Below are 13,448 nucleotides of genomic sequence, written 5' to 3' on the forward strand. Positions count from 1 at the left end.
ACCGCCTTGAAAACACTGTTTATAGCTTGTGCACAGACTGGGTTTTTAGTCTGCACAAGCAAGTCAAATAGTACTCCCAGCAACCTCTGTTGTACCTTCACATCAGGCAGCGCTGCAAAGAAACTCTTTGTAATCTAAAGAGAGATGAAATGAAATTTTATAGTTAAAAGCAAATCTTGACATAAGGGCCATAGTAAAGTCAATGGCACTTAAAACCAAAGGGAAGTTAATTCGTTTAAAGTTCCCTCATTTTTCACTGAAATTTAGAGTACTTAGCCTCAAAATTGGTGTTTAGTTTCAGGCCATTTTTCTAAAACGATTCATTCTCTGCAGATGTAGCTGGCAGGGGCAGCATTTATTGTTCATTCTCACCCGTCCTCTAAATTCAGAGGGAAGTTAAGGATCAAGAACAATGCTTAGATCACAGATTAAGGACAGCACAGTTCATTTCATGAAAGACATTAGTGATCCAAATGAGGTTTTACTACAATCCAGTAATTTCAAGGTCATTATTGACAGTAACTGCTTATTCCTGATTTATATAAGTGACTTCAAAATGTTTGCATTCAAACTAATGGGCCCAGTTCAACAGTTCAGATCTCTGAAAATTGCAGTTGCTGGAAATTTGAAATAAAAACAGAGAGTACAGAATGGTACATCTGAATAGTCACTGGCCTGAAATGTTAACTTCATTTCTCTCCACACAGGTGTTGTTTGACCTGCTTAGTACTTCCAGCATTTTAATCAGTATGCAGTCATTGTAAATTGTCCTGTAATTAGGCTTGGATTATATAGATGGGTTACTGGCAGCGGGGGTCAAAGGGCTGGAAGGGCCTATTCCTCACTGTATTTCAATAAATAAAATCTTCTTTTCCTTCAACAATGACCTTTAATTCCAATTTATCAAACTTGGGGATGTTTTCTGTTGGCTACATACTGTTTAATTCCACATGCAAATCCTTAGCAAGTGAAGCAGTCCATGACTGAATGCAGTTAAACTGTGACAATATTCAGGCATATGCTGAGAAAAGGAAAACAAAGGTTGCATCACAAAAGTGCCAACACCATGATCACCTCCAACATCAACACCAATATTTGAATTCAATGGCACTGCTGAGGTACCCACCATTCATCAGAAGGCCTACTGGACAGGACACGTTAATATTTCCGTTGCAAGAGCAACTCAGAAGCTAGGCATCCTGCAGTGTGTGTCTCACCCCTGACACAAAAGACAGCATGATGAATGAATAGAGTCCATTTTCCTGGATATCTGGCAACACCACCCAAACAACAATCTGACTGCATGACTGACACCCCATCCATCACTCTAAGCCCAGGGTCCATGGACCTCTTGCTTAATGGTATTGGTCGACGGCATAAAAAAGGTTGGGTACTCACGTTCTTTCCCTCCATCACTAGCAGTGCAGATTTACAGTGTACACCATCAACAAAATACACTGCAGTTACTCACCTAGACTATTCTGACAATACTTCTGTCACCAAGGACAAGGGCAAAGAGGTACGTAATTCCCTACCAAGTCACATAATCTGGAACTGTCTTGTCAGCCCTTCACCCTTTCTGGGTCAAACTCCTGGAAAATCCTCTCGAGCAGCAAGGTAGAATTACTTTCACGAGAAGGCCTGCAGCAGTTATCACCGGCACCTCTCCGACAATTGGGATTGGTAATTTCTGGCCTTGCCAGTGAAGTCCAGATCACAAAAATTACACTTTATGAATGGAATTCCACTAAGGAATGGAATTCCATCATTGGACTTGTGGACATATCACAAGAGGAACCTATGTTTTCCCTCAATATTTGCAATGCAAAGTGACCATCGAGCACATCTACAAGGAGCACTGTTGCAGGAAAGCAGTGTCCATCATCAGAAGACTATAAGATACAGGAGCAAAATTAGGCCATTTGGCCCATTGTCTGCTCTGCCATTTCATCATGGCTGATCCAATTTTCTTCTCAGCCCTAATCTTCTGCCTTCTCCCCATATCCCTGTGTGCCCTAACCAATCTAGAATCTAACAACCACTGCCTAAAATACACATAAAGACTTGGCCTCCACAGCTGTCTGTGGCAAAGAATTCCACTGATTCACCACTACTCTGGCTAAAGAAATTCCTCCTCCTTTCCTTTCTATAAGTGTGCAGCCTCTATTCTGAGGCTGTGTCCTCTGGTCTTAGACTCTCCCACCATAAGAAACATCCTCTCCACATCCACTCTATCAAGGCCTTTCTCTATTTGATAGGTTTCAATGAGGTCACCCCTCATTCTTTTGAGTTCCAGTGAATACAGGCCCAAAGCCAACAAACGCTCTTCATATGACAAGCTGTTCAATCTTTGAGTTGTTTTTGTGAATCTCCTTTGAACCCTCTCCAGTTGCAGCACACCTTTTCGAAGGGGCCCAAACCTGCTCACAATACTCCGTAAGGCTCCACCAGTTGCTTTATAAAGTTTGAACACTATATCCTTGCTTTTATAAGACCATAAGACATAGGAGCAGAATTAGGTAATTTGGCCCATCAAGTCTGCTCCGCCACTCAATCATGCCCGATCCTTTTCTCCCCCTCCTCAGCCCGGCCTTCTCCCCATAATCTTTGATGCCGTGGCCAATCAAGAACCTGTCAATCTCTGTCTTAAATACACCCAATGACCTGGCCTCCACAGCTGCCCGTGGTAACAAATTCCACAAATTCACCATCTCTAGCTAATAACATTTGTCCACATCTGTGTTTTAATGGATGCCACTCTATCCTAAGGCTGTGCCCTCTTGTCCTAGATTCCTGCACCACGGGAAACATCCTTTCCACACCTACTCTGCCTAGGGCTTTCAACGGTTTTAATGAGATCCCCTCCTCTTTCTAAATTCCAGCAAGTACAGACCCAGAACCAACAAATGTAGTTCACAGGATAACCCTTTCATTCCTGGAATCATCCTTGTGAACCTCCTCTAAACCATTTCCAATGTCAACACACCCTTTCTCAGATAAAGAACCGAAAACTGTTCACAATACTCAAGGTGAGGCCTCACCAATGCCTTATAAAGACTCAGCATCACATCCCTGCTCTTGTATTCTAGATCTCTTGAAATGAATGCTAATAATTGCATTTGCCTTCGTCACCACCAACTTAACCTACAAGTTAACCTTTAGGGTGTTCTGCACAAGGACTCCCATTCCTTTTGCATCTCAGATTTTTGGATTTTCTCCCCATTTAGAAAACAACTTGCACATTTATTTCTTCTACCAAAGTGCATGACCATGCATTTTCCAACACTGAATTTCATCTGCCACTGTCTTGCCCATTCCCCTAATCTGTCCAAGTCCTTCTGAAGCCTACATATTTTCTCAACACTGCCAGCCCCTTCACCAATCTTTGTATCATCTGCAAACCTGACAATAAAGTTATCTATTCCATTATCTCAATCATTGATATAGAGCATAAAAAGAAGCCGTCCCAACACCGACTCCTGCGGAACACCCAATCCACAATAGCTGATTCTCTACTGGGGTCAACCATGAGTTAGCTGCTCTAAAAAGCTATCTCATAGGCAGTCGAGAAACGCCCCCCCCCCCCCCCGTAATCCAGCACCAACCTGATTTTCCCAATCCATCTTCACGTTGAAGTCCCCCTTGACTATTGTAACATTGTCCTTTTGGCATGAATTTTCTATCTTCCACTGTAATTTATAGGCTGCATCATTATTACTATTTGGGGGTCCGAAAACAACTATCAGGGTCTTTTTACCTTTGCAGTTCCTTAGCTCTATCCACAATAATTCAACACCTTCTGACCCCATGTCACCTCCTTCTAATGATTTGATTTCATTTTTTTAATAGAACAACACCCCCCCCCCCACCTTCCTGCTTCTCCTTTTGATACAATGTGTATCTTTGGACATTAAGCTCCCAACTACAATCTTTCAGCCACAATTCAGTGATGCCTAAAACGTCATAGCTGCCAATCTGCAACTGTGCTGAAAGTTCATCTACCCTATTTCATATAGTGCGTGCAAACAGATACAACACCTTCAGTCCTATATTCACCCTTTCCAATTTCGTCTGCCTTTTATGTTGCAACTCATCCTGTTGATTGCAATTTTGCCCCATCAACAGCCTCTCATTACACATGGTCTGTTTGTAAACCAGCTATCTCATTTTCAGCACTATTATCCACCTTTCCTACAATACTTACAGCACTGAAATTTAGGCAGCTCAGGACACTAGTCGCACCATGCTCAACTTTTTGATTCCAAACTTTGTCTGAGACGTTAACAACATCTGCCTCCATAATCTCTCCACTAACTGTTCTGGCACTCTGGTTCCCAACCCCCTGCAACTGTAGTTTAAACCCCACCATGCAGCATTAAAATCTTACTTGGATATTAGTCCCCTTCCAGTTCAGTTGCAAACTTCCCCTTGTGCACAGGTCCCACCTCTCCTGGAAGAGAGCCCAATGATCCAAAAATCTTATGCCTATCCTTCTACTCCTTAGTCATATAGTAAACCGTATAATCTTCCTAGTTTGAGCTTCACTAGCATGTGGCACAGGTAGCAATCCTGAGATCACAACCCTGGAGGTCCTGCCCTTTAATTTAGCACCTAACTCCCTGAACTCCACATGCAGAACTTTGCCACTCGTCCTACCCACGTTATTCATATCTACATGGACCAAGACTTCTGGTTGTTCACCCTCCCACTTAAAAATGCTGAGGACTCAATCCGAGATATTCCAGACCCTGGCACCCTGGAGGCAACCAACTATCCGGGTATCTCGTTTTCGCCCACAGAACCTCCTGTCCGTTCCCCTAACAAACAAATCCCCTATCACCACAATGTGCCTCTTCTCCTCCCCTCCTTCTGAGTCTCAGAGGCGGACTGAGTGCCACAGACCCAAGCACTGTGACTCTCCTCTGTTAGGTCATCCCCCCCATGACAGTACCCAAAGTGATATATCTATTGCTGAGGGGGTGGCCGCAGGGATACTCTGCACTGGCTCCTTAACTCCTTTCTCCTTCCTGACTGCCACCTAGTTTCCTTTGTCTTGCATCTTGGGTACAACTACCTCTCTATATGTCCTATCTATCACTCCTTCAGCCTCCCAAATGATCCGGAGTTCACTCAGTTCCAGCACCAACTCCTTAACGTAGTTTGTTAGAAACTGCAGCTGGATGCAACTTCTTGCAGTTGTAGTCGTCAGGGACACTGGAGGTCTCCTTGCCTTCCCACATCCTGCAAAAGGATCATTTTACTATCCTGCCTGTCATCCTTACCGTCCCTTGCTGAGCAGATATAAAGAGCATGAAAAAACCTTGATCTTTTCTTTCCTTTATTTTCCTGAGTGAAGCCTCTCTTCGCAGAAGTCTCGAAGAGCTAAAGCCCCAAGATCGCCACTCTATGTACACTCAGACGATGGCTACTGCGCTTGCCCCTGCCTTCCTTTAATTTGCTCTTACTAATCAATCCCAGATGCCGACTGGTCGCTGGTCAAAGCTCAGTTACACAGCTGCGACCGCCTTTTATCCTTGGGCAGTGGACCTGACTGAGGTCCCCATCTCTCCAAACTTCCGATGTCCAAAATGGCTGCTGGTCAAAGCTCCATTGCTCTCTACAAAGCTATATCATGGACCCCCATTACCCAGGTCACGCTCTCTTCTCACTGCTGCCATCAGGAAGAAGGTACAAGGGTCACAGGACTCACACCACCAGGTTCAGGAACAGTTATTAACCCTCAACCATCAGGCTCCTGAACCAGTGAGGATAATTTCACTCAACTTCACTCATCACTGAAGTTCCTGCAACCATTGGACTCACTTTCAAGGACATTTCATGTTCTCAATACTTATTGTTTATTTATTTATTATTTATTTTTACTTTTGTACTTGCACAATTTGTCAACTGTTGGGTGTAGTCCTTCATTGATTCTATTATGGTTCTAGGAGTTACTGAATATGCCCACAAGAAAATGAATCTTAGGGTTGTAAACAGCAACAATACGTATTTTGATAACAAATATACTTTGAACTTTAAAAAAATACCTGTCCAAATGCAGTGATTTGCAATGCTGGCAAGCCTCTGTATACTTCCTTGGAATTATTCAAGGCACTGATGAAAAGATCCAGACTTTGTGAATTCTTTGCCAGTAAAGTTGCTGATTGCTCATTGTACTTTGAGAGAATCATGTGCAGTAGAAGGGCTTCATCCTTGAGGAAAGCATCAGGTTGCTTTCCTTGGAGTCTCTCCAGTAGGGGTAATAATCTGGATAACACGATCTGAAATGTAATTAAAATATTATGTGACAAAAATGTCAAGGTTCAACAATGGCCTGAATTTCAAGCAGTAATGGTGGCAAAGCTATCGACATTCACTGTCATTATCTTATAAGAAATGGAATACAAGACTGAAGGAAAGCTGCTGTTTGCAATTTACTGACTAAGACAACTGCGCTGCTCCAAAGAACGCTACATGAGGCCATTCTTACCCTCAGCCATAAAACTCTATAATGAGTCAACCTAATGCTGGGGAAGCAATGACCCCCTCCCCCTCCTGGTTGGCTGTTTGAGGTAACTTATTTTTTATTTATTCTTCTTAATTCTAATATTGTATATCTGTGCACTTGAAATGCTACTGTGAATATTGCAATTTCCTTTGTGATCAATAAAGTATATATCTATTGTTTCCCCATTGGTTGTGATTATCCAATAGAATCAAGGCTTGAACTGATGTGAATTTAAGTCACCCACAAACTAGTCCCACGACAAGGTACTCTGAAAACACTCTGCTATGCTGTAAAAGGTCAAGGTGAAGTTTTAAATATCATACAAAGTGAAATTTACTGAAATGGTCAACCAAAATTGTGTGAATGCCTTAAGATCTCTTGATAAAAATATTTCAAAACAGATTAAAGAAAAATATCTTTTAAAGTCTTTATTTTTCAGATATACAATTATCTAATGAACATTTCATAGTTTATTCAGCACTCAAAAATGCTAACAAGATTATTTTTTGTTTTTCTTGCTAATGTCTGAATGCAATTTTAAAACGTGAATTGGCTATTCAGCCAGCCTAATGTTATTATGGGCTAGGTGTCAGGGATCCCTGGTCACTTGACATGCTTTAAACATTCATGTCCCTACAATACCAGTGAAGGTTATTCAACTGAGATGATACAAACACTTGATCAATATTGGAAACATGTCCCTCTAGTGAGGCTGGTGACCATTTTTAGTAGACTGAGATCATGGACTTGGTCATTACCAGTAGGTTCTAGGCAACCTACTGGTGTCAGAATTTGACCACACTGAGCAGTACTCATGGACCCAGGATTCTGCAACATTTCACTCGGCAGCAAGCAGCACTTTGGGTGCAATTGGCGTAACATTATAGTAGAATACTGCACTATAATCTGGATGATTTCTTCTTGGCCTCCAATGCTAACAAAGGGTTGTTGGGGCACTTGGGAGAACTTGCTTCATTGTGGGAAGCCCTTAAGGAAGAAGGGTTGAAAGGCAACGTCTGAAGCGGTGGAGGCTAGCTCAGTAAGTATATTTAAGATAAGGTTGGATAGACTTTTGTATAGAAGGGGAATTAAGGGTTATGGGAAAAAGCAGGTAGGTGGAGATAAGTCCATGGCCAGATCAGCCATGATCTTATTGAATGGCGGAGCAGGTTTGACAGGCCCGATAGCCTACTCCTGCTCCTATTTCTTATGAACAGCCTCGATATGGAAGCACGAAGTCCACTATTGAGACACACAGAGGGTCCTCAGGCATCTGGAGCATGACCCAAGATTGATGGTGTCAAAAAGCCTAGGCCCCAGGACCCGGAGGAACTCAGTAGGTTGAGCAGCACCTATCGAGTAAAACAACTGTCGACACTTCAGGTTGAACCCTACATCGGGACCAATTCATTTCATTCATTGAATAATGCAGAAGAAATTAAAACTGGTGAAAATAAAACTAAAGTTCTTACATCCTTTACATCCTCAAGCGTGAACAAACCATACTCTTAAAACTAACTTTGCCAAGGCTATACAGACTATCCTGGCTACCTGACAGGCCCTGAGCCAGTTTACTCCCAGTCACTTGAATGATAACAAGACTCACCCTGTATAAACCAGTGACAGGGCAGGCAATGAGACAGCCAAAGTGGATAGTAAAAGGAAGGAATGAGTGGAAACATCCGATGGCAAGTTACATCCCAGAATTAGGGAAGCAACTGAAATTGGAGACAGGTGGTGAAAGTCTAATAAGCACAGGATAGAGATGAGGACCTGCGTTTCAGAAAGTGGTACCGAGATCTGTGGTAGAGGTAAGATACTGGTCACGGTGCCAGCGAGACAGTTGGGATTCACCCCATGGGAGATCAGCCCATATGTATAAATGGATATGCAAGTAGGGAACTGTAGAAGCTAAATGTCCTTGCCCTACAATAATGGAAAGGCCAGCCAGTTGGAGAATATTCCCAGAAGAAAGGTATGAGAACATTTGATGTGAAATTTTATCTCTGTTCATAAACTTAATCTGTCAAGGGCTGATTAGCTCAGTATTTCTTAGTACGTATCAGTGCCTTGGATGAAGATTGCCTTATTGGCAATTGCACACAGTTGCTTTGCTTTGTACAATCAGAGAGTGTGTACACTAGAGCCAAGTGAGATGAAAGTGCCTCTTGCCCTTAAGCTAGTGTCAAAATAAGCATGCTTCTTCTTAACCAATGAACAGATAACTACAAGTGGTTCACACCAAACTGCTGGACTCGGAGGAGCTGAATTATCAGTGGATGGAGTTATACCAGAGATCCTTTTGAGCTGTGGGTATGTACCTGCATTAATTCTAATACTAATTACTCATCTGCTTAAAACTAATTAAAACAATTATCAATATGACAAGTACTCACACTATGCTAAATAAAAAAACTCACCTCTCCATTCACTTGTTCGAATGAGCTTAGCAAGTTACGTGTAACATACGATGGTTGACCTTGATCCCCAAAACACTGCAGAAAATTCTCGAGAGCTTGCGACAGGTTTGTGTGCTGTGACCCTGCCAGTCCACTGGGTGTTAAAAGTTCTTCAAATAACGTGCCTAGTGCCTGGATAAACAAAACAATGGAGCAACAATCTATTAAGTCATCAGCTCTGGAACCAGCACAGGTTGCAACATGTGATCGCCACTGATACACCAAGAAACTAAGCTTAAATAACCATCAGACAGATCTCCTCAGGTCCTTCAAAAAGGAAGAGAAAAAGAAATCTTTGTGGAGAGCAAGTAAAAGAGAAAAGACTTGTTTTCCTTAAATTTTACCTGAATCTGCAAAGTGTAGCACTCGCAAGTATTAGATTCAAGAGCAAAAAAATGGCAGGTGAAAAGCAAACAAAAAAAAAAATCAGAAGTAAAACAGATAATAGAAATACAGATTGGGACAGTCAGCATCTGCTCTGAAACATTAATGAGTTTTCTCCTCTCAGAGCCTACCCAGCCTGCTATGGATATTTCTGGGATTTTCTGTTTTAATGAACGTTACATTTTGGGCACAGTCTAACTTTCAATTTACACTTCCTGCCACAAATACAACATGTGAACAATGATCCTTTCTTGATGCAGAAATTACAAGATGAGGACGACATTGCTCAAACTTTCAACTCTTTAGGTCAATATATTATGCCACATCAGTGCAACATGAAGAGTACAGCAATACATAAATATAATAAATTAAAATTGTACAAAATTATGTTTTAAAAACCGAGCAAACCCTTCATCTTTTCTTACCTGATTTATATGCATAGGATCTGCAATGATTTCTTCTGCTGTATTTGCAAGACTATTAATAACCACATCAAATCCAGATCCTGGTACTTTTGCTATTGTCTGTAGACACGCAATTGCTGCCCGACGCACCTCTCTCACGGGGCTCCTCAGAGAAATGACTAAGGAAACCACAACTAGGGAAAAACAAACACAATTCAGTCATATATTGGCATTTAAAAATTTTAAAATACCATTTCACTCAATAAATTAAATAGATTAGGAAATTAATACCTGGTGATGATAGAAATTGTGTTCCTGCATAATCAAATAGAGCACAACCCAAGTAAAGGGCTCGGGTCTGTAGAATAACTCCAACTGTTCTATTCAACTGGTTACTGAGGTTATAATTATAGGTCCACACAAGTGACAAGAACTTGAACAGATAACTGGGGTCATGCAGATGAGTCTGAAATAGCAATTTTCATCAAATAACAAGGAGCAGTGTTATAAAATCACATATATAACATATATTTAGTTGAAACCAGCTTTCCTTCCCTCTAGATATCGTTACTGATTTACGTAAACCTCAAGAGCAGTGGCCCAATTCAGGAAAGTGTCATATACAATCAAACCCAACTATTCCGCCTATTCTTTTTGTTTTAAACATTGGCAGATTGACCAGAAGCTTATGTGTTTCTTCAAGATTTCATATAGTTCGTAATCCTACATACTTTATTATAAATGATATGAAAACAAAACATGTGATTCAAAAACAAAGTAAATTCTAAAATATTTGCCAAGAAAAACAGATTTTGTTCAACACCTTAGATTGATTTGTATTCCAAGTACATATAGTAGAATTACTATACATGAGCAAAAACACTGAGCAGATAACAACATTTGATACTACATGATTGCACAAACCAATTAAGCTGTACTTTCAATGAAGGCAAATCCTAAACCCAAAGTTTTCATCTGAACTAAGCTTGAACTTCACTTTTTGTGATTGGTACAACAACCGCAAGAACATATAGTTTGTGTAATGAATATGAGGGAATGTTGGAAAAGGCAACTACAGGTGTCCCCGAGTTACGAACGTCCGACTTATGAACAACTCGTACTTATGAACGGCCTGCCATAGAGCTTATTATATTAAAAATTCATCGGCTCGAGGAAGGAGAACGCTGTCCACTATTTTAAGTCGGATCACGTTGCCATTAACACTGTGTTGAGTGTTTAACTTTGTATTTGACTTAACTTTTTCTTAGCAAGATTCACCCTGACTCCCCCCCCCCCCGCCACCTTTTCCAGTCAGCACCGCCCCCACTTGTCCCATTTAACCTGGTTCAGTGCGGGTGGACTTTAGGACCTGGGGGAGTTCAGGACCCGCCGCCCGCGGCTACTGCTGAATCTGCAGTGTTTCTGTTCCAATGACGGAAAACAATCATGATGGAAAATAAAGTGGAAATAATAAAGCGATCGGAAAGAGGTGAAACACCATCAGTCATTGGAAAAGCATTAGGCTACAGTTGGTCAACAATCGGAACAATTTTAAAGGATGAAGTGAGAATAATGGAGTACTGCGAAAGGCCTTGCCCCAATGAAAGCTACAATTATCACTAAGCAACGCAGTGGTTTAATTATTGAAATACATACGTTTCTCAAGTGTTTTATAGGCATAGAAAGGTAAAATATATACCATATACTAAGACATACATTTCACTGACTGACGTTAAATAATACCAGATGTACCTGTTGTGACTTACATACAAATCCGACTTAAAGACGGACTTAGGAACGGAACTCGTTCGTAACCCGGGGACTTTCTTCAATAGTCACCATTTAATTATTGTTAAGAGTTGATTTTTGGGGTTAGCACGTTTAGCAAATAACTTTAACTGACTTCAGACACTAGTCTTCAGATTCAAATACAAATTGTGGATTAAATCTAAAATTGGAACAATGGATTCCTAAGAACTGTGAACCGATTCAGTTGTGTGTACTTGGGTGTCTGTAATATAGGTGTGAACAGGGAGGGGTGTTGGTGGGAAGATCCAGGCATTTGAAACTGTTACATGCAATTCAAAGGAAGCATTGTAAATATAGATTTGTTTGAATTACCCTGAGTTTTTCTTTGATCTTTAGCATATAAAATGCCCTGAAGTGTTGGTTGAAGCAGACCTCGTGCTCTGACAGAGACTCTCTCTCTCTCGCTCAACAGTCCAAAGGCTATCAGCTTATTTGTGATATTTTATCAAAAAAAATCTTATGTACCAGTACTTTTCTCCGTTGACTTTGACCATGCAACAACGATTAAGAGCATTCCAAATTGCTTTGCTTGGAAATGCAAACTGAAACTGCTTAAATAACCTTACCAGATCAGTATGTAGAAAACGCTGCATTTAACAAACTTGTCTGTGCATTACAGTAATGCCCCCTTCATGCCTATCTCAGTAGTTAAACATTCACCTGAATCAGAAGCTGCAAGAGTATCCTGAAGCTTGCTACAAGGCTTCCCTCACTTGCACCACATATAATAAGGTCAAACACATCAATGAGAAGATGAAGATAGTCACAATTTTGTTCATCCAAACTTTCAGGGTTCCACCAAGAGTGATCTGAAAAGATAAGAAAGGAAAGCGATCATACAATGGAATGGAATGCAACTAAATCGTCCGGAGCAGAGCCACAACAAAACCACTCTAAGGCATGGGAAAAGCAGCTGCATGTGAGATTGAGGTAACAACTTGAACCCTTCTGAAACTGAAAGAAATCCTCAATGGTTAAAATTATACATGACAGGACAAGAAAGCAAAATGCCAACAGCCAATAAGAGTCAAATATAATCATTGGCCCAGTTATCTCCAGTTACACCTTCAATACCGTCAACTCTTACCAATTTCTATTGATGCACCATAGAAAGCATATCTGGATGCACAATGATTTGGTACAACAACTGCTCTGCCAGAAACCGTAGAGTTGTAGATACAGTTCGGCACATCACAGAAATCAGCCTGCTCTATGGACTTTGTCTATACCTCTTGCTACCTCATTAAAACAGCTAGAATAATCAAAGACCCTATCCACCCCATTTTCTCTGCAGAAAAAGCATAAGATGCAAAAGCCTGAAAGCATATACCTCCAGGTTCATGGACAGCTTCTATCCAGCTGTTAGCAGACTCTAGAATGGACCTCTTGTATGACAAGATGGACTCTTGACCTCACAAACTACCTTGTTAAGGTCTTACACTTTATTGTTTACCTGTACTGCACTTTCTCCGTAGGTTTACACTTCATTCTGCATTGTTATTGTTTTGCCTTGTTCTACCTCAATGCATTGTGTAATAATTCAATCTGCGTGAACAGCGTATACAAGCCTTTCACTGTGTCTTGGTACATGTGACAATAATAAACCAATATCCAATAACTTTTTTTTGGTAGCAAAGTGAAAAGTGAGATCACTGATCATGTTATTAACTGCCTTTATGACTACACTGAAAACACATCAGCCCTGGGTAATACCCAGCTTGTGTTTTCACTAATGACATGTCTCTATAGCGCTTCTGGAGCATTGCTGAGGGGAAATGGTTGAAGTCTACATTGCAATCTTGACTTTAACATACTTCTCACAAGATGGCACTAGCAAACAAGATGACCAACAACGATGTCCCTCGGTTTTAAGGAGTTTGTGCG

At 41.0% G+C, this 13,448-nt stretch overlaps 1 protein-coding gene across 1 annotated transcript in view; it reads right to left on the reverse strand.

Moving 5' to 3' along the window:
• Nucleotides 1-13,448, reverse strand: part of heatr1 (HEAT repeat containing 1) — a 106,469-nt gene that overhangs the window by 44,216 nt on the left and 48,805 nt on the right. The window contains exons 19-24 of the mRNA XM_072264907.1: nt 12,225-12,373; nt 10,047-10,221; nt 9,777-9,949; nt 8,929-9,099; nt 6,048-6,281; nt 3-134 (exon numbers count right to left, since the gene is read on the reverse strand). Of these exons, the coding sequence (XP_072121008.1) occupies nt 3-134; nt 6,048-6,281; nt 8,929-9,099; nt 9,777-9,949; nt 10,047-10,221; nt 12,225-12,373 (1,034 nt within the window). The remainder of the gene's footprint in view (nt 1-2; nt 135-6,047; nt 6,282-8,928; nt 9,100-9,776; nt 9,950-10,046; nt 10,222-12,224; nt 12,374-13,448) is intronic.

The sequence above is a fragment of the Mobula birostris genome, chromosome 8 (genome assembly GCF_030028105.1).
Source record: "Mobula birostris isolate sMobBir1 chromosome 8, sMobBir1.hap1, whole genome shotgun sequence".
Lineage (NCBI taxonomy): Eukaryota > Metazoa > Chordata > Chondrichthyes > Myliobatiformes > Myliobatidae > Mobula > Mobula birostris.